The sequence below is a fragment of the Pleurodeles waltl genome, chromosome 10 (genome assembly GCF_031143425.1).
Source record: "Pleurodeles waltl isolate 20211129_DDA chromosome 10, aPleWal1.hap1.20221129, whole genome shotgun sequence".
In the NCBI taxonomy this organism is placed as follows: domain Eukaryota; kingdom Metazoa; phylum Chordata; class Amphibia; order Caudata; family Salamandridae; genus Pleurodeles; species Pleurodeles waltl.
This window is the reverse complement of record NC_090449.1, coordinates 221,219,585-221,246,076: the sequence shown is the minus strand read 5'-3', so window position 1 is coordinate 221,246,076 and position 26,492 is coordinate 221,219,585. Positions and strand designations below refer to the sequence as shown.

Below are 26,492 nucleotides of genomic sequence, written 5' to 3'. Positions count from 1 at the left end.
GTTTGCTACTGCCATATTAATCAAATACAACCATTACACACAACTCCAGAACATGTAGTGGGTTACTTGCTTCACTTACAAAAATCTAACCTAGCTTTCTCTTCCATTAAGATTCACCTTGCAGCAATATCTGCATACCTGCAGACTACCTATTCAACTTCCCTATATAAAATACCAGTCATTAAAGCATTCATGGAGGGCCTTAGGAGAATTATACCACCAAGAACACTACCTGTTCCTTCATGGAACCTAAATGTTGTCCTAACTAGACTTATGGGTCCACCTTTTGAACCCATGCACTCCTGCGACATACAGTACCTAACCTGGAAGGTGGCATTTCTCATCGCCATTACTTCCCTGAGAAGAGTAAGCGAGATTCAGGCGTTTACTATACAGGAACCTTTTATACAACTACACAAAAATAAAGTCGTCCTAAGGACCAATCCTAAATTTTTGCCAAAGGTTATTTCACCGTTCCATCTAAATCAAACAGTGGAACTTCCGGTGTTCTTTCCACAGCCAGATACCGTAGCTGAAAGGGCACTACATACATTAGATGTCAAAAGAGCATTAATGTATTACATTGACAGAACAAAGAACATCAGAAAGACTAAACAACTCTTTATTGCATTTCAAAAACCTCATGCAGGAAACCCAATTTCAAAACAAGGTATAGCCAGATGGATAGTTAAATGCATCCAAATCTGCTACCTTAAAGCTAAACGACAGCTGCCCATTACACCAAGGGCACACTCAACCAGAAAGAAAGGTGCTACCATGGCCTTTCTAGGAAACATCCCAATGCAAGAAATATGTAAGGCAGCCACATGGTCTACGCCTCACACATTCACCAAGCACTACTGTGTAGACGTGTTATCCGCACAACAAGCCACAGTAGGTCAAGCTGTATTAAGGACATTATTTCAGACTACTTCCACTCCTACAGGCTGATCCACCGCTTTTGGGGAAATAACTGCTTACTAGTCTATTGCAGAACATGCGTATCTACAGCGACAGATGCCATCGAACTGAAAATGTCACTTACCCAGTGTACATCTGTTCGTGGCATCAGTCGCAGTAGATTCGCATGTGCCCACCCGCCTCCCCGGGAGCCTGTAGCAGTTTGGAAGTTACCTTCAATTATTTATATATGTATCATCTCAACCTTAAATAAGTGCATACTTAGTCACTCCATTGCATGGGCACTATTACTACAATTCAACTCCTACCTCACCCTCTGCGGGGAAAAACAATCGAGGATGGAGTCGACGCCCATGCGCAATGGAGACAAAAGGAGGAGTCACTCGGTCCCGTGACTCGAAAGACTTCTTCGAAGAAAAACAACTTGTAACACTCCGGCCCAACACCAGATGGCGAGCTATTGCAGAACATGCGAATCTACTGCGACTGATGCCACGAACAGATGTACACTGGGTAAGTGACATTTTCATTATATAGCGCTTACGACCCCTGACGAGGCGTTGAAGCGCTTTTTGGCAAGTAGCACGTTACTCCGGAACCCAAAAGGAATTAGTGGTGGATTAGTATAGGGAAATATGAGTACAGTTTTAGTATTATTATGAGTTAATTTGAGCCGCGGATATGTGGGTTTGTTAGTTAGATTGACTGGAGTAATGGATTGGTGGAGGAGGGAAGAATCCAGAAGTGTAAATTGGGAGTTTATGGTAATAGGATTTAGGCTTGGGATGAGTAAAGGGGGGATGGAGGAGGGAAGAGTCTGTGTAGAGTCATAGTAGCAGGGTGAGATAAATGAGGAAGACTATAGTAGGGTTGTTTGGGAGATCATGGTAGTAAAGTGAGGTTTGGGTGAGTTAGATATGGAAGTGGAGGGAAAAGCTTAGGCAGAGTTATTTAGGAGATGAAAGTAGTAGAATGGATTTGGGAGGAGTCAGAGTGGGACTGGGGGATAGATTGATAGACATGACATATGGTGATGGGTAGGTAAGTGTGATATAAGATGAGAGCAAGGATTCATAAGTATCTAGTATAACAACTTATCTAGAAGTTATGCAATGACCTATGAACATGTTAAGCATAAAATAACATATACACACACACACATATATATATTCACACATACATACACACACACGCACAAATATATGTTCATACATATATATTTATACCATGAGTAAATATACATTAAACAGGTTTGAAGAGTGTTTGTAGTTTGTTATGACATAGTAGCGATACATATTTTCTAAAGAACTATATATAACTAGAATATACAAATAATCAGAAAAAAATATTTAGCAACATAGGCATATGCAGTCCATAGCTGTTTAAATATGGTGGTTATGAAGGAAAGAGCCAACTCTTGAGTAGTTTTCTGAAGACAAGATAGTTAACTTTGGCTCTTATAGTTGGGGGTAATGAATTCCATAGTTTGGCTGCTTGAACGGAGAAGGATGTACCACCTATAGTCTATTTCTTGAATGGTGGTGTTCTAAGGCGTGGTGCCAATCTTGAGTGGAGGTTTCTTTGTTGAATGTATTTGGTTATTTTGTTTCTGATAAAAAGCCGTCCTGTTCCATGTATAGGTTTGTGGGTGATATAAAGCAGCTTGAAGGTGGATCTTATGGCAACGGGTAACCAGTGTAGTGCTCTCAAGGCAGGGGAGATGTGGGCTTGTGGCTCTACATGTAATAGTAGCCTGACTGCGGAGTTCTGAATATGTTGTAGTTTTTTCATAATAGTTAGAGATGATCCCTGGTAGAGGCCATTGGCATAATCCAGTTTGGATAGTACAAGCGAGATAGTAGCTTGCACCTTGTGTGGAAATGCGAGGTGGGAGAAGATGCGTTGTAGAGTCTTCAAGGTGATGAAGCTTGTTCGTGCTAATTTGTCCACTTGGGCATTCATAGTTAACTTGGGGTCCATGGTGATTCCAAGGTTTTTAACTTCCTTGGATAATTGAGGAGATGGTCCGAGATCGTCAGGCCAGGCGCACAGTGGGTCATAACTTTTCCAGTCACCACATATGAGTGTTTCTGTTTTGGAGGCATTTAGTTTGAGATGGCTTCATGTCATCCACTGATCAACGGCTCTGAGGCAACTGAAGATTTCTGAGTTCAATGTTTTTGGGGCATTCTAATTTAAGTAGTATTTGTGTGTTACCTGCATAGTTGTACCATGTGAGATGAAAATCATTGATCAGTTCAGGTAATGATCTCATGTGGATGTTGAAAAGCAAAGGTGAGATGATTGATCCTTGGGGGACCCCTGCTTTTGTGAGGTAGGGTTTGGACGAGAAGGGGGGAGAATAGATGATATTAGATCTTTTTTGAAGGGAGGATGTAATCCACTCGAGAGCAGTCCCTTCTTAGCCGGCTTTGTGGAGTCCTTGAATTAGGGTGTCCTGGCCAACCGTATCAAAGGCAGCCGAGAGGTCCAAGAGAAGTAGTGCAGCAACTCCATTGTGGTGGACTGTGTTTTTAAGATCATCCACTATTGCTATCAGTGCCGATTCAGTGCCTCTTCCTGGGCGGAATCCAATTTGGAAATCAAAGTATAGAATTGTCTTCAATGAATTGTGACATCTGGGTGAATGTTGCTTTTTCTATCAGTTTGCCCAGGAAAGGTCCATTTGTGATTGGTCTGTAGTTGTTGGGGTCTTGCGGGTCTAGGTTTGTTTTCTTTAATAACGGTCGTATGTATGCCTTTTTCAGGTCTAGGTTCTTGTAGTTAAAGAGTTGTTGATGATTCTTCTTACAGGTGTGGCATCAGAAGAAGATAAAAGAATGTTCTTGAAGATGTGTGGTGGACAAGGGTCAGAAGGTCAACCAGAAGGTCTGCTTGCTTTGACCAAATCCATAAATTCACCTTGGTATATTTGTTTGAAGGACTGTAGAGGCTGGATTGGTTTATTCTTAAAGGGCATTTTAGGAAAAGGGCTGGTGCTGATGGTTTTCTTCTGTTTTAAATAGGAGTCCAATGGGTCTGCCTTGGTTGTGTAATGAGTTGCCCGTTTGTTTGTGAAATCTTGAGTAGTGGGATGACTTTCTTCCATACATGTAGGTTTTCGAAATTCATTGAGAATTTTATAAAATTCTTTGGTTGCAGATTTAGCATTTTGAATTCTTTCTTAGTAGTACCTTTTTTTTTTAGCTTTTTTTGATTGATGATTTGTAAATTCTGTTAACTTTGTGTAGCTGCAGTTTGTCTTGACTGTTTGTTTTGAGCCAGGTCCGCTGCAACTTATTGATTTGTTGCTTTATCTTTTTAAGTTCTGTATTTCTCCAAGTTGTTGGTTTTCTTTTGTCGTGCTTAGTTTTTCTGAGTGGTATTAGGATATCAAAATCTTCCTGTAGCCACTCATAAAGTTTTGGAACAGAATTAATTTTATCTAGATCTGTGTTGGCTGTTAGTTGTGTTTCTAAGTCATCAAAATTGAGTTTGCTTCAAGGTCGATAGGTGCTTGTATATAAGTAGTTGTGGGGTGTGTTGATTTGTGTAGTTTTATGGCGGAACGTTATCAAATGGTGGTCTGACCATGTGATTGGTGTGATGCTACAAACGGTAACTAGTTCAAGCTTAGCAAAAATGACATCTAGGATGTGTCCAGCGATGTGTGTGGGATTGTGTACAGTCTGATGTAAGTTCAATGGGACTAGGCCAGTTGGAATAGCTTTTGGATGGGGCATATTGGGTTTGTCAAACCAAATGTTTAGGTCCCCAAGAATGCATGGGTTTGAGTATAATGTAATAAGGTTTGAGACTGTATCTAGAAAAGCATCTTGGAATGTGGAGTTGTTAGGTGATGTCTGTAAAGGAGGAGAAAGTTACAGGAGGAAGTTGGAGTAGGGTGGCTTCTGGTGAGGGAGGGCTTCACAACCTTGTATGGAAATGTTGTCTGTTTTACTGAGATTTATTGCCTGCTTGAATATAATAGCTAGTCCACCTCCTCTCTTGCCTATATGGTTTTGTGTGATGGTTTGATAGTCCGGAGGAAGGGCTTCGTGCAACATTGGGGCCATGTCATCTCCCAACCATGATTCTGTTATGAATAGTAAGTCAGGTTGTGTGTCTGTGAGCAGGTCGTAGATGTGGTGCTTGTTTTTTTTTTTAGAGTGACCGAGCATTTATGAGCTAGCAGTTTAGAAAAAGTGTGTCAGTGGCGGCGGTGTTTTGGTTAGGAGAAGGGTAAGCAGTATAATTTGAGCTTGAAGCAGGTGTGTTGTTAGTTATGATTACTGTGTGAGGGTTACAATAGCCTTGTTTTTCAATAGTGTTCCTCTTCCAGCAGATTTAGGAGGCATTTTGTTGGGTCTGTCTGTGTGGGTGGTGGACTTGGAGGCTGAGAGAGACATGAAGAGTGTATTGTTTTTTGCAGGGTAGCCTTATTATGTAATAGACAAGGGGATGCAGAGTTGTTAAGAGTGGCATGTTGTTTATTTTGTTTGCTGCTGTTTATTGTGGGTGGAGTATGGGTTAGGGGTGGTGGAGGAGCATGCGGATCATGAGTTAAGGCTCTAAATTGTGCAGTGGAGGAGAGGCGAGTGAATGAACATTGCTGGGTTGGGGCTGCTTGTGGTAGGTGTTTGTGAAAATTGAGAATGCAGAGGTAAAGATAGGACGGGATTTGTATTCTTTGTGCACTCATGAGGGTGGGAGTGGGTGTGACAATAAGTATAGTGAAAGTTTGTGTTCATTTGATGTGCTGATGTGTGTGGTCTGTATTGTTTTTGTGGAATAGTGAGAGGATATTGATGTAGTTGTTTTAGGTGAGGGATTTGTTTGTGAGTTAGTGCTGGTGAGTGGAATTAGTCTTACAGGGGGTGTTGTGTTTTGAAGATGAATATATGAGGTGTGTAAGAGGCGATGGATGTGTTAGTTGTGATGACTGAAATAGGTAATATGTTTGGTGGAGTGTGAGGATTATATGGTTGTGTATAATTGGTGAAGAGATGGGAAGGGCGTTTGTAGGTGGTGTATTGGAAGGCTGGGTTTGGGAATTGTTATGATAAAAGGTGGTCTGTGTGGAGTAAACAGAGGATAGTGTTGTTGGTTTGTATGAACAGGGAGTGTGTATCTGGAAGGCTGAAAGTAATGTATAGTGTGGTTTTGTGTTGTGTGGGTGATGGCAGGTTGTGTTAGTGGGAGTGAACAGAGTAGTGTTTTCTGCAAGAATGAAGGTGTTTTACTGTTGTAGTTGTGGTGGATATGTGTATAGTTGTTGTAAATGGGGCATTGTGTTGGATGATGGGACATTGCAATCTGTATGTGGTCAGTTTGTGATTCAGGAGTTGGATGTCTTTGCAGATAGTGTGTTTGCATGTTGATTGATGTGTAGGGTGTACAGTCCTTTTTGGTAAATGGATACTTTGGCAGCAAATCAGTCCTGAACAGGCCCAAACAGGCAACTGCCCTTGTCCACTCCGCCCTTAACCACGACGCCCTGAGCCCTAAGCTTAAGAAGCCCTATTGGCCAGTAGAAACCTAGTCCTAACCCTAACCAATCAGATTTGTAACCCTGTTTCAAACAACCATTGGGAGACCCAACCCTAATCATCAATCATACCCCTAATCCTGACAACCAGTCACAAACCCAAACCATAAAAACCAAGAACCAATCAGAATCTCAGCCCTACCACCAATCACAACCCCAGCCCTAGAACCAGGAACCAATCAATCAAAATCCAACTCTAATCCCTAAACCAATAGAACGACCAGCCCCCAACAACCTATCACAACACCATATGCAACAACCAATAGGAACTTATATAAGGGGCACGTCAACTGAAGTCCAGTCCCTGTGGGCAGGGAGGAGGCACCTGCTTCTCTATTCACAATCTCCTTGGATACAGACAGGCTGAATCCAAACTTCCAAGCTAGCAGAGTCTACTTTCCAGGTAAGGGAGAGATTGTTTAAAAAAACACTGAAATGCTGCTTGTCGCGCACTCTGAAATGTGGCTTTTTTAAGCCAAAAACAGGGGATGCAGACATTTTCTAAACACAAATCACTGAAACAGATTAAGCAGTCTCCTAAACACACACTGCAAGATGTATATAGCCTTTTTACTTAGAAAAGAGGGGGGGAGGGCTTTTATGCAGTCCTGTGCCACAAACTAGAAGGGAAATTCACACAGTAATGGCTTAAAAAAAATACCACTTTAAAAGGTCAAGCTGCCTGAAACACAGAGAATCTACAGTAAATAGGCACGGGTAGCAGTAAAAAACACTTTTAAACAAATAATACTATTTCCCAGAAATGTCTGGGGCTCCTTGCCTAGGTCTTTTAGGAATCCTTGAACACTGGGCTATATTAGGGCACAGGGAAAATGCTGGGCTCACAAAATGTGCGTACATGTATGACCGGAAGGAGCCCCAAATATCTTTGGGTCGGGAGAGTTGTGGCATTAAGTCCCAGCATGTGTCTAGTTGCTCCTGACAGTAAGTTACATCGCGCAACCAGGCAGTTACAGTGGGTGCTGGGCGCCATCCCCAATGCATCACCACCCTCCGTTTTGCCAGAAGAATCAGCATTGCGATAAGTCGCCTATTCTCATTTAGTACCTGTCTGACATGTCCCAATAGTGCCACAAGCGATGTCTGGGAGGGTCTGTGTCCTGTCATTTCTCGCATGATCCTATACACCACCGTCCAAAAGGACAAATTGTTGATGTTTGATTGCGTTTAGATTTCTGTGTGCCTATTCCAATGTATTGGACCATTTCTTGAACTACATTGACAGTCATAATGGTGGTGTTGTCTTCTTGTTTGATGGTGATTACATGGTGGAAAACCTTTTCTTATCTACATCTTTAAATTGTGTACCCACATCTTCCTCTCATCTTCTCGTGTGGATTCAAATGTTCTGCATATAGTTTCAATCTTCTTGCTTTAACTTTAACCCAATCTTTCCTCCATCACCTTCCAACAAGGTCCTTCAGCATCCACCTGTTTCTAGATTAATCTGTTCAAGAAACATAGGCCAAAAATGACACTTCATAGCCATAGGAGTGCTGTGATAAAGGAGTGGACTTATGTTTTTTGCCACTGTTTTGTAAACATCAGGAAATTTGAAAACAAATATCTTTGTTTCCAAGTGCCAAACAGCAGTTCCAAGCCAATAATACTCTTCCAGTGTTCCGGGGGTATTGCAGGAAAAAAGATATTCCCCCACCATCCCCCCAAAAGCAACACCGCTCTAAAAATGATTGTCATCACTGACTGTGCACACCAAGATCCAGTCTAATAGTTTAAACAGTTCTTGTGAAACGTCTGTTATCTTTGTCTGTAGCCTACTGCACATTGTTCAAAGTCATTGGTTCAGCATTTTAACCAATATTCTATATGTATTCTTTTATCTTACCAAGCTAAAACAGTGTTGTTGCTTTGTCATATCTAAAAATAGGGACTTCAAGTAGACTATAAAAAGGTGAAACACCATTTTACACATACCACACAAAGCTATTGTCGCTATATACCTATCCTACATTTGTGTAAGCAAGGTGACCAAATCAAAGTCACTTGAGACGTTTTATTGCTTGTACTGTTTAGACGTTAAAGTAAAAGGAGGCACACCAATGCAATCAGCTGTCTAAAAGGATCTGTTGAAATTGAAGTAACTATTTTTTCACCCCACTGCCCCTTCATCCACCCAGGAACTTGAAACTTTATTGAAGAGAAATTCAAAAGTGACATTTTGCAGGGCTTGTGAGAATTAAATCTTAATATTTATTTCATCTTTATTTATGATCCCTTATGATTTTACAATTGCCAAGTAAATATATCACTTTATTAAAGAAGATAATCCTGAAAACCTGCATTTGCAAGTAACTCAAGTTTTTGCAGTCTCTGTTCAGTGGCTACAAACAGGGCTCTCATGTTGAGGAATCAATGCATTGACTGGTAGGTTAAGGTAAGACAGTGATACCTTAAACTGCTAAGACTCTTAAGTAAAACACTTTGAATTTGATTGAAATAGAGAATGTGACACGTGCATGGAATGATTACCCTTCTACTCCCCTCTCTGAGGAGATGTTATTGGCATAGAAGCTCCATTGAGTTTGCATAGTCTTTCTTCTGCTGCAACATCTAACAGTTGTTTCATGTTGTGTTTCCTGCTTTATATACCATACTTCTGACAACACCTAGACTTTGATTTATGTAAAGATAAATTGTTTGATAAAGTAACTTGAATATTTGTATTTAGGCATGGTATGGTGCTGCCTTAAAGAGGATGGGAGGCTTGCAAGCATTGGCCAGTATTTGGGATGTAAAATTATGATGGTTAATGGTGTGGTGTGAATAATATATATTTTGAAAGATATTGTGAAGTAAATTATAGATCCTAATAGGGAAAGTAAAAGTTCCTGGTAAAGAGCACTATATGTTCCCCCGGTCTGTAAATTAAATGCTACTATGGACCTGCTGCACTGATTTGGTCAGCTACTACAGTAGCCATCTAGACATGTCTCAGGCCTGCCACTGCAGAGCCTGTGTGGGTAGTTTATAAACTGCCATTTTGATCTGACAAGTGCACCCACTTGCCAGGCCCAAACCTTCCTTTTTATTACATGTAAGTCACTCCCAGGTTAGGCCCTAGTAGCCCCAAGGGCAGGGCGGAGTGTAAATAAGTCTTAACATGTCCAGGTAGTAATAAACCGTTAACTTAATTTTTCACTACTGCAATACCTCTCTCCCCTATAGGTTAACATTGGGATTGCCTTAAAACATCTATTAATTGTAATTTCCATTTGGGACAAGAGAGAAATGTGAAGATTGGTGTCTCTGTACTCACAATTTAAAGTCCTAACTTATGGTAAAGTAATATTTTAAAGTGTAGGTCTCAAAATACCACTTTTAGAAAGTTGGCATTTTCTTACTTTAACCATTCTGTGCCTCTTCCTGTCTCTGAATACAGGTCTGGGGCGGATGACAGCTGGGCTTTGTGCATTCCCTCTAGACAGCCACACGCATTTGGAGTTTAGACGTGACTTGATGGGCCTTAACGGGCCAGAAACAGGCTTGATGTGGGAACGGATCTTAGCACTACCTCACACCTGAATAGAGCTGTTCCTGCCTCCACACAAAGAGCTACATAACCCCCTGTATAGTCTCTGAATGCAGGGAAGGCAGGGCCTCTCTTCAAAGTCTCCGCCACGTCAAAAGCTCAACTGGGTATAAGTACTGGACCCCAAACCCCATCAAATCATAACTCTACTAGAACCAAGGACATTCTGCCAGGAAGGCCCGACTGCTGTGCTGCCAGAAGGGTCTGCCACTCTAACTACATTGCTGTGTTGGCCTACTGCTAGCTGTAGGGAGGGTCTGCCACTTGCCTACTTTCTTTGCTGTGTTGGCCTGCTGCTTCTTGCCTAGAGTGAAAAGGACTAAACCTGTTCTCCACATCCTTAAACCCAAGATTCTCCAAGGGCTTGTTGGCTTGCCCCTTGCTTTTGCAGTCTCCTGGAAATCAGACTGCCTGCAACTCTCCTGATGCTGCAGGACTCTGCCATCTGTCAGTCCTACTCTTGCCTGAGGTGCCCCCCTCTCCAGTCCTACTTCTCAGAAGTGCACAGTACACATTGCCAAGAAAGTTAACCCTGATTGCTCTGTGCAAATCTACCAGAGCGTTGAGCACAGGTTAATTTAGGTCATATATCTGACCTCCCCTGATTAGGATTGTGTTCCCTACTTTAACAGGGTGCATGCGTACCTTGCCAACTAAAGACACAGTTTCTAACACTTTGGGTAAGATAGTCAACAAAACGTCAAGTACACCATGCATTTTTTTCAGTGGAGGTGTTTTAATCCTTATAATTATTTAATTGAGCCAGCTGCAGTTCTATCACCCTGAACCACCACCTGTTTTGAATCTCTGTGAAAACGTTTTTTCATTACTGGAATTTTGTTGGTAACCTTTGTTTTTTCTGCTTTTAATGAAACGATTTTTAGGATGATGACCATTCATGAGTGGGTGTATTTAATTCTGTATGGCTTTCCCTTTCCTATTTGATGGTTCTGAAGCATCCTTACTGCCCCAAAACTAAATTTGTTTTGCCACACGTCACGAGTGTCCAGAACAATATGTACTCAATTACCTGATTAAAATATTTTGTAAATATGTTTCTTTTCTAGCTGAAGGAAGCATTACAGTTAAGGATGCTACATTCTCCTGGTCAAGAAGTGATCCTCCGTCTTTGAAAGAGTAAGATTGATGTTGTTTGACAGCACTGTTTCAAAGCGTTAAAAATATCCTGGTGTTTAAGTTATGTGTAACCTTGAAAGAAAATGTATACACAATAATATATTTATAGGCTGACAGTCCTTGCATAAATCTGGTTGCAACCAATATTCAGGGTCAGTGCAGTGTAATGGGTGTAAGTCCTGTTGTAATAATCAAAACGTTTCAACCATAATGGTTTTCCTCACCTGAAGAAGGCCGTTTTGGACAGAACGTGTTGCCAATAAAAACCTTGTCAAATGATTTGTTTTGAGCAATAATATATTTGTCATTTTGAAGCCAGTGTTACAAGATAGCAGTATGGTGCTTTGAAGTCCAGTATAATCTGTATCTGGTAGATGAAATGCTATGTAGCTACTCCCTAGCGACAACATTAAAGTGCAACTCGCAAGTTGGGCAATGTAGGACACTGTCAGACATTTAAATAAGGGTAAGATTTGATCCTCGGACACACCCTAAAAAAGGGTTTAAAGTACAGAAGAGGCACCCCTAACAGACTAGCTGTCTTTCGAGCTTTGATAGCTATTGAAACACTTTAGTGACTGGAGTGGCCTAAAGACCTAGTGTCTAAAATATATAAACTATTGCAATAGAACTCTACATCACCTAGATGGACTGCTTGCATGGGGTGGGGAAGAGTAGTGACCACAGGCAATCCAGACAGTGCATGGAAAGATCTTTGGAGAGATGTAGAACGTTTTAGCAAATCTATCTTTAATAGAAAAACGAGGGGCTTCATTAAGCAGTTTCTCAAACCTAGCAGATATCAAAGTACCTGCTCAGCTCCAGGATAACCCCCATGGTGAGACTGTGCTTTACAAATCTACCTAATGTTTGGTATTAGGCCTGAAGAGTTTTTTTTGGGGGGGGGGGGTCTAAGAAAAAGAGAATGGTCAATGGTTATTTAATTGCTGGTAATAGCTAGAATTGTGTTAACATTTATGTGGATACAATATGCCACACAATTTATCCAATGTAACAACAAAGACTATATTGAAAATGGTGGCAGTAAAGTGTAAATATCTCATAAAAAAAATTAAGATTGCACTTTTTTTTTTTTTTTTTAATGCAAACTTTATCTCATTTATACATGTTTTTTTGCTTCAATCAATAGAATAACAGTGGGTTACATTACATTCAGTTTCCTCAGCCATATGATTTATTTTGTAAAACAATTCTGAGTCATAAATGCAACATTAACAACTTTTACATCATAACCAATCCCTATCCCACCCCCCTCTGCTGCCTGTTGCTTTGTAGTCCGATAGTGATAATGTGTGTGTGGAGGAGTCCAGTGAGCCATAGGAATGCGGCGTAGGTATCCCATTTACCTGTCAGTTCACTTGACATTGCAATTGACCAGCTATGCAATAAACTTTGAACTCTGGGGCTCCCAGTCCACCCTCATCTGGTAGCCTCCGCAGTTAATTTAGACTCACTCTCCGGCTACCTCCACCCCAAATCAGGTCTGTTAGTATCGAGTCGATAGTTTTGAATATCTGGGCTGGCACAACAATTAGCAGCTTAGGTAAGTAATACAACAAGCATTGCAGCATTACCATTTTTGCTTGTGCTAGGTGGCCAATCGATGTCAGTGGAAGTGTGTACCAGAAGGCTACCTGTGATCGGGCCCCTGCGATAGCTTTATCTAGGTTGCCTGCCAATATTTTGGGTTTTTCGCTATATGCATGTATGCTGAGGTATCGAAAGCAGTTTGGGGCTATCTTAATGTGGAGATCTCCAAAACGCACAGTTTGGTCAGTGTACGATTCGTTAAAGGAGAATGCATACAATTTATTGGTGTTGTCTCGCAGACCAGAGAGAGGACTCCGAGCTCAGATACGTTTACAGCTAAGGCCAGGTTACTGTGTAAGTCTCTATAGTATAGGATCATGTCGTCTGCATAGAGAGATATCGAATGGACCGAAGAATTTAGTGTGATACCCCAGCTTATCTCCAGTGCACCGGTTAGCATGTGCCAAGGGTTCCAATGCTAGAACAAATAGCAGCGGGGTTGGGGGCATCCTTGCCTGGTCCCCCGGGAATCTTATATGTGGATGAACTGAGATGTCCCATTCGAGCCTGAGCAGTTGGTTCTGTATATAGTAACCTTACCCATTTAAGGTATTCATTTGTTATCCCAAATGTTGCCAGGACTGCCAACATGTAGTCCCAGCTGAGGCTGTCAAAGACTTGTTTTATGTCTAAGTGGATGCAACCCAATTATGAGTAGTGGCACTTGGCAGCGTCCATTAGCATAAATAGACGAAGTGTGTTCAATGAGGTATTACGGCCAGGTATAAAACTACTTTGGTCTGTGTGGAGTAAACGAGGAAGGAGGGGGTACTAGACGGGCTGTCAGTATCTTACTGAGAATTTTATATTCTGTGCCTAATAAGGACCGTGGCCTGTAGGACGACAAGTCAGATGGTGGTCTACAGAGTTTTAAAAGAGAGGTCACTAACGATTCTCAAGTTTTCGGGGGTAGAATACCCGCTGTGAAAGAGACATTATATAGTTTCTCCAAATGTGGGATCAATTTATGCGCAAAGGTGGCATAAATTTCCATGGGTAGGGCGTCTAGTCCAGGTGTTTTATTGCAGACAAGAGCCCTGATGGCTTCTCATATTTCCTGAGAGGAAATTGGGTCCTTAAGGCATTCCCACTCCGTTGCCAGTACCCTTGGTAGTGTGATATGGTCTAGGAACGTCGCTAAGTCAGGAGGAGGGGGAGCTGCGTATAGAGCTGCGTAGGAGTCCTGGAACACCGTGTTTATGGCAGCCTGGGTCATTATGGTTTCTCCTGCTGAGTACTGCATGGCTATAATTGGCATCAGTGATTGTTCCAATGTATCAGCCTAGCTAGGAGCGTCCCTGCCCTATCAGTTTCTTCAGGTCTTCTCTGTGTATAGGCCTTGTAATCAATATTTCTGAGGCCTTCTAAAAGTTCCGCATAGGTCATGTTAGCTTCCTGTAATTGCGGCTCATTACTCTGGTCGAGCGAAGCCAGATGTTGAATTGCGACACTTTTCTACTTGTGTGAGTTCTCACAGAACTTCCATCCTAGCACCCACTATTGTGCTAATGGACGTCCCTTTGATAACAACTTTAACTTGCCTCCTATTCGGTCAGCAGTGAGGATGTGGTGCCTTCATTTTCCCGGAAATAGATATCGATCGCACCCGCAAGTTTGTTGCGGAGCACCACATCTTCCAGGTGGGTGGGCTGAAAGCGCATGTTAGTCCGGGGTGGAGGGTGTCCCCATGTTAAAGTGATTTCCAGTAGGGTGTGGTCAGATGGTGTTTTCCCTAAGTATGCCGCATGTGCAACCTGTGGTGATAAAAGGATGAGCAGAGGAACCTGTCGAGGCGGGAGTGTTAGGGCGAGTAGAATGACTATTCCCAATGACTACTCCCGGAACCGCTGTTGCTGTTTACACCAGCGAGGCCTCAATTGTGTACCCATTGTAACATTTTGGCTTGCTTTGTTTGGGCTGCTGTTCGTGGAGGGGGGGAAGAGGAGCTGGGGGTGGGGCTGGTGAGAGCAGTCTAGGTGAATATCCAGTACTGCATTAGAGTTCCCTCCCAGGATATATGTGCCCAATCTGCCAGTATGTACTCGAGATGTGAAAAGTACTTGTCCTGATCCTGATTAGGGGCATATAAACATCCCAGCACAAACAGTGACCCATTCAGGCACCCTTTCAGAAATACATAACGGCCTTGTGTGTCAGTTTTTGAATCATGTATTTGCAGACTTTCCTCAGTGATTGCACTTCATTTGTATTACACAGTATATCATATCAAAAAGATAATGGCTGCACGATAAAATAAAAGTGCATTATATGGACACAGAAAATTAAGTAGCCAAAATTGTCCTTAATGAAAAAAAAACTCAAATCTGTTTTGGCAGTCCAGTAATAGACATCTGTGTCCCTTTCTTGGAGGTTTTAGGCCAAATGGTGATGTGAAAATCTCGATTGATATTCTACAGTAGGTTCTTTTTACTCTTAATGTGCGCAATCAAAGTAGTTTTTTCTGGTCACACAGAGTCCAAAAGACAACCAACCAACTCTGAGTATGAAGGAAAACAGACTTTTTCTTACAGGCAAATAGAACACCAGATCTCTTTAATTTCACAATTATTTCACCAGTATTCAAAAATATTTAAACAATTGCAGCTTTATATATTTATTTACTTGTAAAGCTGCGTGTACTCTCTTTTTTCTCAATAATGAAGTGTGAAAAGACATAAGTAATCTGTTATTGTGAAAGTTGGACAATAATTTCTAACTATTCTTTTACCTCACGACCAGTCCATTTTAGTTAAATCAAACTGTAAATGTGTTTCCTCATAAATATGATTAGCTAACTGCCAATCACCTTTTGGAGTCAAATCTAGGGTCCATACATTTATTTATTACATATGAATACATATTTAACACCAAATTACCCAACAGTATAAGTAGTTTTGAAGTATCCAAATCTCATTGTACGTTATGAGCACTATCGTCATACAGCATTCACGGTTTATTACTATTTTGAATTTATCATGTTGTACGAAGTACACATGCTCTAACAGTGACAGCTTGGCATAAATTAAAAATAATAAGCAAGTTATTGCTCTTAAAAGCTTACCTAATTTGTACATTGTCGTCAGGTCAAAAATTATTTGATTCAGTTGTGACTGCTTGGAGATGTTACGAAAGTTCACCTTTTGATCAGTTTGCTCAAATGCAAGTGGATTTCTATAAAAACAAAAAAATATGTAAATATTAGCATGGCATTGACTCATTTTCCACTTATCAGTTTCGGTTACAAGATTGATTGGCCAGTCTATCAGTGCCAGTATTCACCCAGTTAAAGTGGAAACTGGAGACTAAACTGAGTCAACCCAATTCCTAAAATGCAGTACTACCTCAAGCAATTAAAAAAAATTAAAAAAAATTGCACCACTCAGAGTTTAAATATAAGCTGTACATTAGCTGTGCATTAGCACAAAAAATTGAACGCGATTCAAAAGCACGAAATAATAAAAAATAAAAAAAACTTATGACCACTATAATCTCAAATATAGTAATTTGTAGGTCTTACTCGAATTTTAAAGAGAAATAGTCACAATCAGTCAAGGGGTTTAAGTTTTCACTAACCAAGTACAAGATTAAGACAGAATAAGTACAATAATCCAGATTTAGTTTGCTAGTTTGTTTCTGCCTATTACTTACCATAGTAACTGTCAAATATCTATGGTAGTGTAACTTCATGAGCTTTTTTTTTTTTTTTTTTTATAATACATAAAAAAGCCACAGGGTTTGGTGGGTATGTATGATGTGTATGCGTGTGTGTGTGTGTATATATATATATATATATATATATGTGTGTGTGTGTGAATATGTGTGTGTGTATGTGTATATATGTGTGTATATATATGTGTGTGTGTATATATATATATATATATATATATATATATATGTGTGTGTATATATATATATGTGTGTGTATATATATATATATATATATATGTGTGTGTATATATATATGTGTGTGTATATATATATATATATATATATATATGTGTGTGTATATATATATATATGTGTGTGTCTATATATATATATGTTCGATGGCATGTGTAGCTGCAGATACACAGGCTGTGCATTATCTTGCCATCTAATGTTGGGCTCGGAGTGTTACAAGTTCTTTTTCTTCGAAGAAGTCTTTTCGAGTCACGAGATCGAGGGACTCCTCCCCTTTCGGCTCCATTGCGCATGGGCGTCGACTCCATCTTAGATTGTTTTCTTTCCGCCATCGGGTTCGGACGTGTTCCTCTTCGCTCCGTATTTCGGTTCGGAAAGTTAGTTAAATCTTGGAAAATTTGACGGTATTGTTTGCGTTCGGTATCGGGTTAGTAATAGCAGATCGACACCGAAGAAAAGAAGAGCTCCGTTAGCCGCTCGGGGCTTCCACTCCCTGGCGGGGCCTAGTCTGCTCGACCGCGTGAGTCTTCAAGGCGCATGGAACAGACCCCATTCCGCTTCTGCCGCTAACGCCACAATAAGTATCCTTATACAGACCAGCATTTGGTCTGTAATTTGTGTTTGTCCCCCGAACACAAAGAGGATACCTGTGAGGCCTGTCGGGCATTTCGGTTGAAGAAGACGCTACGGGACCGGAGAGCTCGAAGGCTTCAAATGGCATCGACGCCGGTAGGACACCATGACGCCGAAGAAGAGGAGACTTTCTCCATTTCTGATTCGGATGAGGCCGAAAGTGAGCAGCCGGCGAGGCAACAAACCGTGAGTAAACCTGCCCCGGCCAAAACTCACACAAAGATGATGAAAGCCCTGGGGTCGCCACCACTGGCAGGCCATAGCTTAACCCGTAAGCACGGTGACCAACCATCGGCACCGAAAAAGCGCACACACGTGTCGAAGACATCCGACTCCGGTCAAGATACTGGCACAGAGTTTACTCGGCACCGAGATACTGGATCCGACCAAACTCGGCACCGAGATATCGGCACTCCGAAACTGAAAAAGGTGGCTTCGGAGCCGAAAAAGACTGCGGAAAAGGTTCCGGTGCCGAAAGACCCAGCCTTGGAGCCGAAACAGAGCTCCTATTCAGAAGAACAAGGCCTTTCATCACAACTACAAGGCCATAAATTTGGACAAGAATTAGAGATGGGAGAGCCAGACTATACACAAAGAAGGCTCCATATTCAGAAGGACACAGGGAAAATAAGAACTCTTCCCCCAATTAAAATGAAACGGAAACTCGCTTTCCAAGAAACAGAAAAACAGCCAAAAGCAAAAGTGGCTAAAGAAAAAACTCCACCACGTTTTTCGCCACAGCACTCACCACAACTGTCACCAATTGCAACACCCTCAATGATGCAATCACCAACGCACACAGGGATGAGCCAGGATGACCCAGATGCATGGGATCTATATGACCCACCAGTATCTGACAATAGTCTTGATTGCTACCCGTCAACACCATCACCACCAGAAGACAGTACTGCTTACATGCAGGTGGTGTCCAGAGCAGCTACTTTTCACAATGTAGCACTGCATGCAGAACCATAGAGGATGACTTTTTATTCAATGCCCTGTCATCAACACATAGCCAATACCAGAGTCGGCCTATGTTACCAGGCATGTTAAAACATGCGAAACAGGTGTTTCAAGACCCCGTCAAAGGCAGAGCCATCACATCGAGGGTGGAGAAGAAATACAAACCTCCCCCTACGGACCCTGTGTACATCAAGCAACAACTAACACCTGACTCACTAGTAGTAGGAGCAGCCCGCAAAAGGACAAACTCAGACTTCAGGGGATGCACCACCACCCGACAAAGAAAGTCGAAAGTTTGATTCAGCAGGAAAAAGGGTTGCAGCACAAGCAGCCAATCAGTGGCGTATTGCCAATTCCCAAGATTTATTGGCAAGATATGACAGGACTCATTGAGACGAAATGCAGCATTTAATTGAACATCTTCCCAAAGAGTTTCAAAAGCGTGCACAAGTGGTGGAGGAGGGCCAAAGTATCTCCAACAACCAAATACGATCAGCTATGGACGCAGCGGACACAGCCGCCAGAACAGTGAACACGGCGGTCACTATTCGGAGACACGCATAGCTACGCACCTCCGGATTTAAGCCAGAGATCCAGCAGGCTGTGCTGAATATGCCTTTTAATGGACAACAGTTGTTTGGGCCGGAGGTGGATACAGCTATAGAAAAGCTGAAGAAAGATACGGATACGGCCAAGGCCATGGGGCGCGCTCTACTCCCCACAGAGCAGAGGCACATTCAGGAAGCCACACTTTAGAGGGGGGTTTCAGGCCCAAAGCACAGAACCTTCAACCTCACAGGCCAGACCCACATACCAGGGCCAATACCAAAGAGGAGGCTTTCGGGGACAATATAGGGGTGGACAGTTCCCCAAAACAAGAGGAAAATTCCAAACCACAATAACCCCACAAACTAAACAGTGACTCCAATGTCACACATCCCCAACACATAACACCAGTGGGGGGGGGAGACTCACAGATTATTACAAAAATTGGGAAGAAATAACTACAGACTCATGGGTCCTAGCCATTATCCAACATGGTTATTGCATAGAATTCCTACAATTACCTCCAAATGTGCCTCCAAAAGCACACATGTCCAAACAGCACTTGGATCTATTACAACTAGAAGTCCAAGCGGTATTACAAAAAGAGGCAATAGAACTAGTGCCCAACCATCAGAAAGGAACAGGCGTTTATTCCCTGTATTTTCTAATACCAAAAAAGGACAAAACACTGAGACCCATCTTGGATCTCAGAACACTAAACCTTTACATCAAATCAGATCATTTTCACATGGTAACACTTCAAGACGTGATTCCCTTACTCAGACAACAAGACTACATGTCAGCATTAGACCTCAAGGATGCTTACTTCCATATACCCATACATCCTTCCCATAGGAAATACTTAAGGTTTGTAATCCAAGGAGGACACTACCAATTCAAAGTGTTACCATTCGGGATAACAGCACCAAGGGTATTTACAAAATGCCTTGCAGTAGTAGCTGCACATATCAGAAGACAGCACATACACGTATTCCCGTACCTAGACGATTGGTTAATAAAAACCAGCACTCAGAAACAGTGTCTTCAACACACAAAATACGTCATAGAAACCCTTCACAAGCTGGTTTTCTCAATAAACTACCTAAAATCACACTTACAACCGTGTCAAATACAACAATAATTAGGAGCAAAAATCAACACACAAAAAGGGATTGCCACTCCAAGTCCACAAAGGGTACAAGCATTCTAAAACGTAGTACAAAGCATGCACCCAAATCAACAGTATCAAGGAAGGTTTGTGATGAAACTTCTAGGCATGATGTCTTCATGCGTAGCCATTGTCCCAAACACAAGGTTACACATGCGGCCCTTACAACAGTGTCTAACAACACAATGGACACAAGCACAGGGTCAACTTCAAGATCTAGTGTTGATAGACCTCCAAACACACTCCTCGCTTCAGTGGTGGAATCCTTTAAATTATAACCAAGTGCGGCCTTTCCAGGTCCCAGTGCCTCAATACGTGATCACAACAGATGCTTCCATGGTAGGATGGGGAGCACACCTCAACCAACACAGCATCCAGGGACAATGGGACACACAACAAAGACAACTTCAAATAAATCAACTAGAACTATTAGCAGTGTTTCTAGCATTGAACGCTTTTCAACCTTTAATAGTTCACAAACACATTCTTGTCAAAACAGACAACATGACAACAATCTATTACCTAAACAAGCAGGGAGGGACACACTCATCACAGCTGTGTCTCTTAGCACAGAAGATTTGGCATTGGGCAAATCACATTTGCCTAACAGCACAGTACATCCCAGGATTTCAAAACCAGTTGGCCGACAATCTCAGTCGAGATCACCAACAGATACACGAATGGGAACTTCATCCCCAGATACTGAAAACCTACTTTCAAAACTGGGGAACGCCGCAAATAGACCTATTCGCAAACAAAAGAAAACACAAAATACCAAAACTTTGCATCCAGGTACCCGCACCCTCACTCCGATGGCAATGCGTTATGGATGAGTTGGTCAGGGATATTTGCTTACGCTTTTCCCCCTCTCCCACTCCTTCCGTATCTAGTAAACAAATTGAGTCAAAACAAACTCAAACTAATACTAGTAGCACCAACTTGGGCTCGCCAACCGTGGTACACAACACTACTAGACCTGTCAGTAGTACCTCATATCAAGCTACCAAACAGACCAGATCTGTTAACTCAACACAAACAACAGATCAGACACCCAAATCCAGCATCGCTCAATCTAGCAATCTGGCTCATGAAGTCTTAGAATTTGGACATCTAGACCTTACACAAGAATGTATGGAGGTCATTAAACAAGCTAGGAAACCTACTACAAGACATTGTTATGCAAATAAATGGAAAAGATGTATTACTGTCATAATAATGAAATTCAACCACTGCATGCGTCAACAAAAGACATTGTAAGCTACTTATTACACTTACAAAAATCTAAACTAGCTTTTTCATCCATTAAAATACATCTCACAGCAATTTCTCCCTATCTGCAAATTACACATTCAACATCACTCTTTAGAATCCCAGTCATAAAAGCATTTATGGAGGGTCTAAAAAGAATCATTCCCCCAAGAACACCACCAGTTCCTTCATGGAATCTCAATATTGTATTAACACGACCCATGGGTCCACCATTTGAACCCATGCACTCTTGTGAGATGCAATACTTAACATGGAAAGTCACCTTCCTAATAGCTATCACATCTCCTAGAAGACTAAGTGAAATACAAGCATTTACCATACAGGAACCCTTTATACAAATACATACACAAAGTGGTTCTACGCACAAATCCAAAGTTTTTACCAAAAGTTATATCACCGTTCCACTTAAATCAAAATGTGGAACTCCCAGTATTTTTTCCACAACCAGACTCTGTAGCTGAAAGAGCATTACATACATTAGACATCAAAAGGGCACTAATGTATTACATTGATAGAACCAAACAATTTCGCAAAACAAAACAATTGTTTGTAGCTTTTCAAAAACCTCATAAAGGAAATCCAATATCCAAACAAGGCATTGCCAGATGGATAGTTAAGTGTATTCAAACCTGCTATGTAAAAGCTAAAAGAGACCTGCCTATTACACCAAAGGCACACTCCACTAGAAAGAAAGGCGCCACAATGGCCTTTTTAGGAAATATACCCATGACAGAAATCTGTAAGGCAGCCACATGGTCTACGCCTCATACATTCACGAAACATTACTGTGTGGATGTGTTAACAACACAACAGGCCACAGTAGGACAAGCAGTATTACGAACATTATTTCAAACAACTTCAACTCCTACAGGCTAAACCACCGCTTTTGGGGAGATAACTGCTTACTAGTCTATGCACAGCATGTGTATCTGCAGCTACACATGCCATCGAACGGAAAATGTCACTTACCCAGTGTACATCTGTTCGTGGCATGAGACTCTGCAGATTCACATGCGCCCTCCCACCTCCCCAGGAGCCTGTAGCCGTTTTAAGTTGAGAAAAAAATTGGACTTGTACATTTGTAAATTTGTAAATATATTACTTTTAAACACATTATGTACATACATACTTACTCCATTGCATGGGCACTATTACTATATACACAACTCCTACCTCACCCTCTGCGGGGAAAACAATCTAAGATGGAGTCGACGCCCATGCGCAATGGAGCCGAAAGGGGAGGAGTCCCTCGATCTTGTGACTCAGTGTGTTACAAGTTGTTTTTCTTCGACAAAGTGTTTTCGAGTCACATGACTCCTCCTCTTCGGCTCCTTTGCGCATGGGCTTCGACTCCATGTTAGATTGTTTTCTTTCCGCCATTGGGTTCGAACGCGTTTCCTTTCGCTCTGATAGTTCAATTTGGAAAACCTTGAAAACGCTTAATTTCTCGTCTGTATTGTTTCGATCGTGTTACACCTTCTATCGACACTTCAGTACTGTCGGAGCAAACATCTCTACTCGCTCTTCGGGGCGCGTGCGCCCAACTCGGGCCTGGTCGGGCCGACCGCGTGGAAGCCTCATGGATCGGACTCCATTCCGATTCTGTCCTCGGTGCCAAGCTAAGTTCCCTTACACAGACCAACACCTCGTCTGAAATCTTTGCCTTTCCCCGGACCATCGGGAAAAAAATTGCGAGGCCTGCAGATCCTTCCAGACAAAAAAGACACTTTGGGACAGAATAGCACGAAGGCTCGAGATGGCGTCCAGGAGCTCCGAACATCTCAATGTTGAAGAGAAAGAGATCATGCAGACCGCAGTCTCTGTTCGAGGATCCAACTCCAACCAGGATTCCGAGGAGGACAGACCGGTCATGGCAGGACAGCATATGAGTACGCTTGCCCCTGTACCATCTAAGCTGAAACATAAGGCCTTGGGGACGCCACTGCCAGAAGGCCATGGCTCGACCTAAAAGAGGACGCTCGGTGACTAACCCACCAGTTCGGCACTGAAAAAGGCCACTCCTCCGAAGCCATCGGTGTCGAGCCGAAGCTCCGTCCCCGAACTGAACAAACAGCGCTCTTCCAAATCACGAAAATCATTTTTGGAGCCGAGACCATCCCCAACCCCATCTTTTTCGATATTTGAAAAAGCCAGCTTAGGAGCCAAAAGACCTGGTTATACTGAGGAGCATGGACTTTCAAGAACACTTAGAGAAAGCCATAAAACTACTGAGGAGAACTCACAAATACAACCAATCATGGAAGTAATGGATGAAAGCCAAGCCAGGATTGATATCCATAAAGAAACTGGCAGAATTTTAACTGCACCTCCTCCAAAACCAAAGAGGAAATTAGCCTTTCAGGAGGAATTGGACACTACACAGCCGCCAGCTAAAGTGCCAAAAACAGAGACCTCCACCTCCTCAATTTTCTCCTCCTCAGTCTCCACACCTACATATCTCTCCTCCTACCAGTCCTACTCCTATGCAGTCACCATCACACATTTGATTCGCAGCAGGACAATGTGGATCCATGGGATCTTTATGATCCAGACCCCATTCCGGACAATAACCCAGATTGCTAGCCCGCTAAGCCTTCACCACCAGAGGATAGTACAGGCTACAATCAAGTGATAGCTAGGGCGGCAGCATATCATAATGTCACCAAGCACACTGAACCATTAGAGGACGATTTTTTGCTTAATACACTCTCCTCCACACATGCAACATATCAGTCGGTCCCTATGCTCCCCAGCATGCTAAAACATGCTGACCAAATATTTAGCGAGCCTATAAAAGCAAGAATAATTACTCCTAGAGTAGAAAAGAAATATAAGCCACCTCCTTCTGATCCTGTCTATATTACTCAGCAACTACCTCCAGACTCAGTAGTGGTAAGCGCTGCCAGGAAGAGGACAAACTTGCCGTCGTCAGGTGATGCACCCCCACCAGACAAAGAGTAGGAAGTTTTACACTGCAGGGAAGAGGGTGGCATCTCAGGCAGCCAGCCAATGGCGAATAGCAAACTCACAGGCGTTGTTGGCTAGATATGACAGGGCCCATTGGGAATAGATGAAAGATATAATCCAGCATCTCCCCAAAGAACAGCAAAAGAGGGCACAGCAGATAGTGGAGGAAGGGCAAGCCATCACCAACAATCAGATTAGGACTGCCTTAGACTCAGCAGATACATGGGCCAGAAGCATCAACACTGCTGTAACCATAAGGAGGCATGCATGGCTTAGGTTCTCAGGATTCAAACCTGAAATCCAACAGGCAGTGTTGAATATGCCACTCAACACAAAACAGCTTTTCAGCCCAGAGGTCAACACTGCTATAGAAACAATGCATAAGGAATCGGACACCGCAAAAGCCATGGGTGCACTATACACCACACAATACAGGGGATCCTTTCGCAAACCCCAGTTTAGAGGTGGATTTAGAGCTCAAACTGCGGAGGCATCCACATCACAGCCAATGCCGGCCTATCAATCTCAATACCAATGAGGTGTTTTTAAAAGCACATATAGAGACCAGTACCCCAGAGGCAGGGGAAAATATCAAACACCAAAACAAGCCTCACAACAAAGTAAACAGTGACTTGTGCCATTCCTTTCCAATCCACACCTCCCCTGTGGGAGGAAGCCTGCAAAAGATCCACAACAATTGGCTATACATTACCACAGACAAGTGGGTATTATCAACTATCCGCAATGGCTACTGCATGGAATTGATACAAACTCCACCAAACATTCCACCAAAACCACACAAATTATCCACAGTCCTTATCGCTCTGTTACAGGAAGAAGTCAAATCTCTATTACTCAAACAAGCAATAGAAGCCGTGACACAAAATCAAGTAGGGAACAGGAGTTTACTCACTATTTCCTCATTCCCAAAAAGGATGGCACCCTAAGGCCAATATTAGATCTCAGGACCCTCAATCTTTACATCCTGTCAGAACACTTTCATATGGTAACTCTACAGAATGTTATCCCACTACTTCAGCAACACGATTTCATGGCAACATTAGACCTCAAAGATGCGTATTTTCATATACCCATCCATCCTGCGCACAGAAAATATCTCAGGTTTGTCATTCAAGGAAAGCACTGTCAGTTCAAGGTGTTACCCTTTGGAATAACAACAGCTCCAATGGTATTCACAAAGTGCCTAGCAGTAGTCGCAGCCATCCTAAGAAGACAGCACATACATGACTTTCCATATCTAGACAATTGGCTGATAAAATCAAACAGTTATACGCAGTGTCAAAACCTTGTGCATTATGTAATACAAACCCTGCATACGCTAGGGTTCTCAATAAGTTACCAAAAGTCACAACTACAGCCTGCTCAAATACAGCAATATCTATGGGCAATACTAAATACTCAAAAAACGCTTGCAAGTCCAAATACACAGAGAATACAAGCATTCCAGAATATAGTAGCACAAATACAGACAGGTCAACAGTACACTGTCAAATTTGTCATGAAAATATTAGGGATGATGGCATCATGTATTGCAATTGTTCTACATGCAAGACTCAACATGCGGCCCTTGCAACAGTGCCTTGCACAACAATGGTCACAGGCACAGGGTCAACTTCAAGATCTAGTGTTGCTAGACCGCCAAACATACATGTCCCTTCAGTGGTGGAATTCCACAAATCTAAACAAAGGGCGGCCATTTCAAGACCCTGTGCCTCAGACCATAATTACAAAAGATGCATCAATGATTGGCTGGGGAGCTCACCTCAACAATCACTCCATTCAAGGACAATGGGATGCCCAACACAAACAGCTTCACATAAATTACTTAGAGTTGTTAGCTGTCTTCCTAGCACTCAAAGCTTTTCAGCCTCTCTTCATGCACAAGAATGTCCTGATCAAAACAGACACCATGTGACCACCATATATTACAAACAGGGAGGGACACGTTTGTCCCAACTCTCCCTTCTAACTCAAATGTGGAAATGGGCAATACACAACCACATTCACCTGATAGCACAGTACATTCCAGGGATACACAACCAATTAGCAGATGTTCTCAGCAGAAATCATCAACAGACACACAAGTGGGAGATTCACTCTCAAGAACTTCAAAAATACTTTCAACAATGGGCAACACCAGATATAGATCTGTTCGCCACCAGCGAAAACGCAAAATGCCAAAACTTCACATCCAGATTACCCCTATCCAAGGGCAATGCTCTATGGATCAATTGGTC

General features: G+C 42.2%; 1 protein-coding gene across 3 annotated transcripts in view; it reads left to right on the top strand.

Annotated features, from left to right (window-relative positions):
• The window catches only part of ABCC1 (ATP binding cassette subfamily C member 1 (ABCC1 blood group)), an 872,430-nt gene that overhangs the window by 360,320 nt on the left and 485,618 nt on the right, over positions 1-26,492 (top strand). For all 3 annotated transcript variants that reach the window (XM_069210194.1, XM_069210193.1, XM_069210195.1), the window contains one exon: positions 11,108-11,177. In XM_069210194.1, coding sequence (XP_069066295.1) covers positions 11,108-11,177 — 70 coding nt within the window. The remainder of the gene's footprint in view (positions 1-11,107; positions 11,178-26,492) is intronic.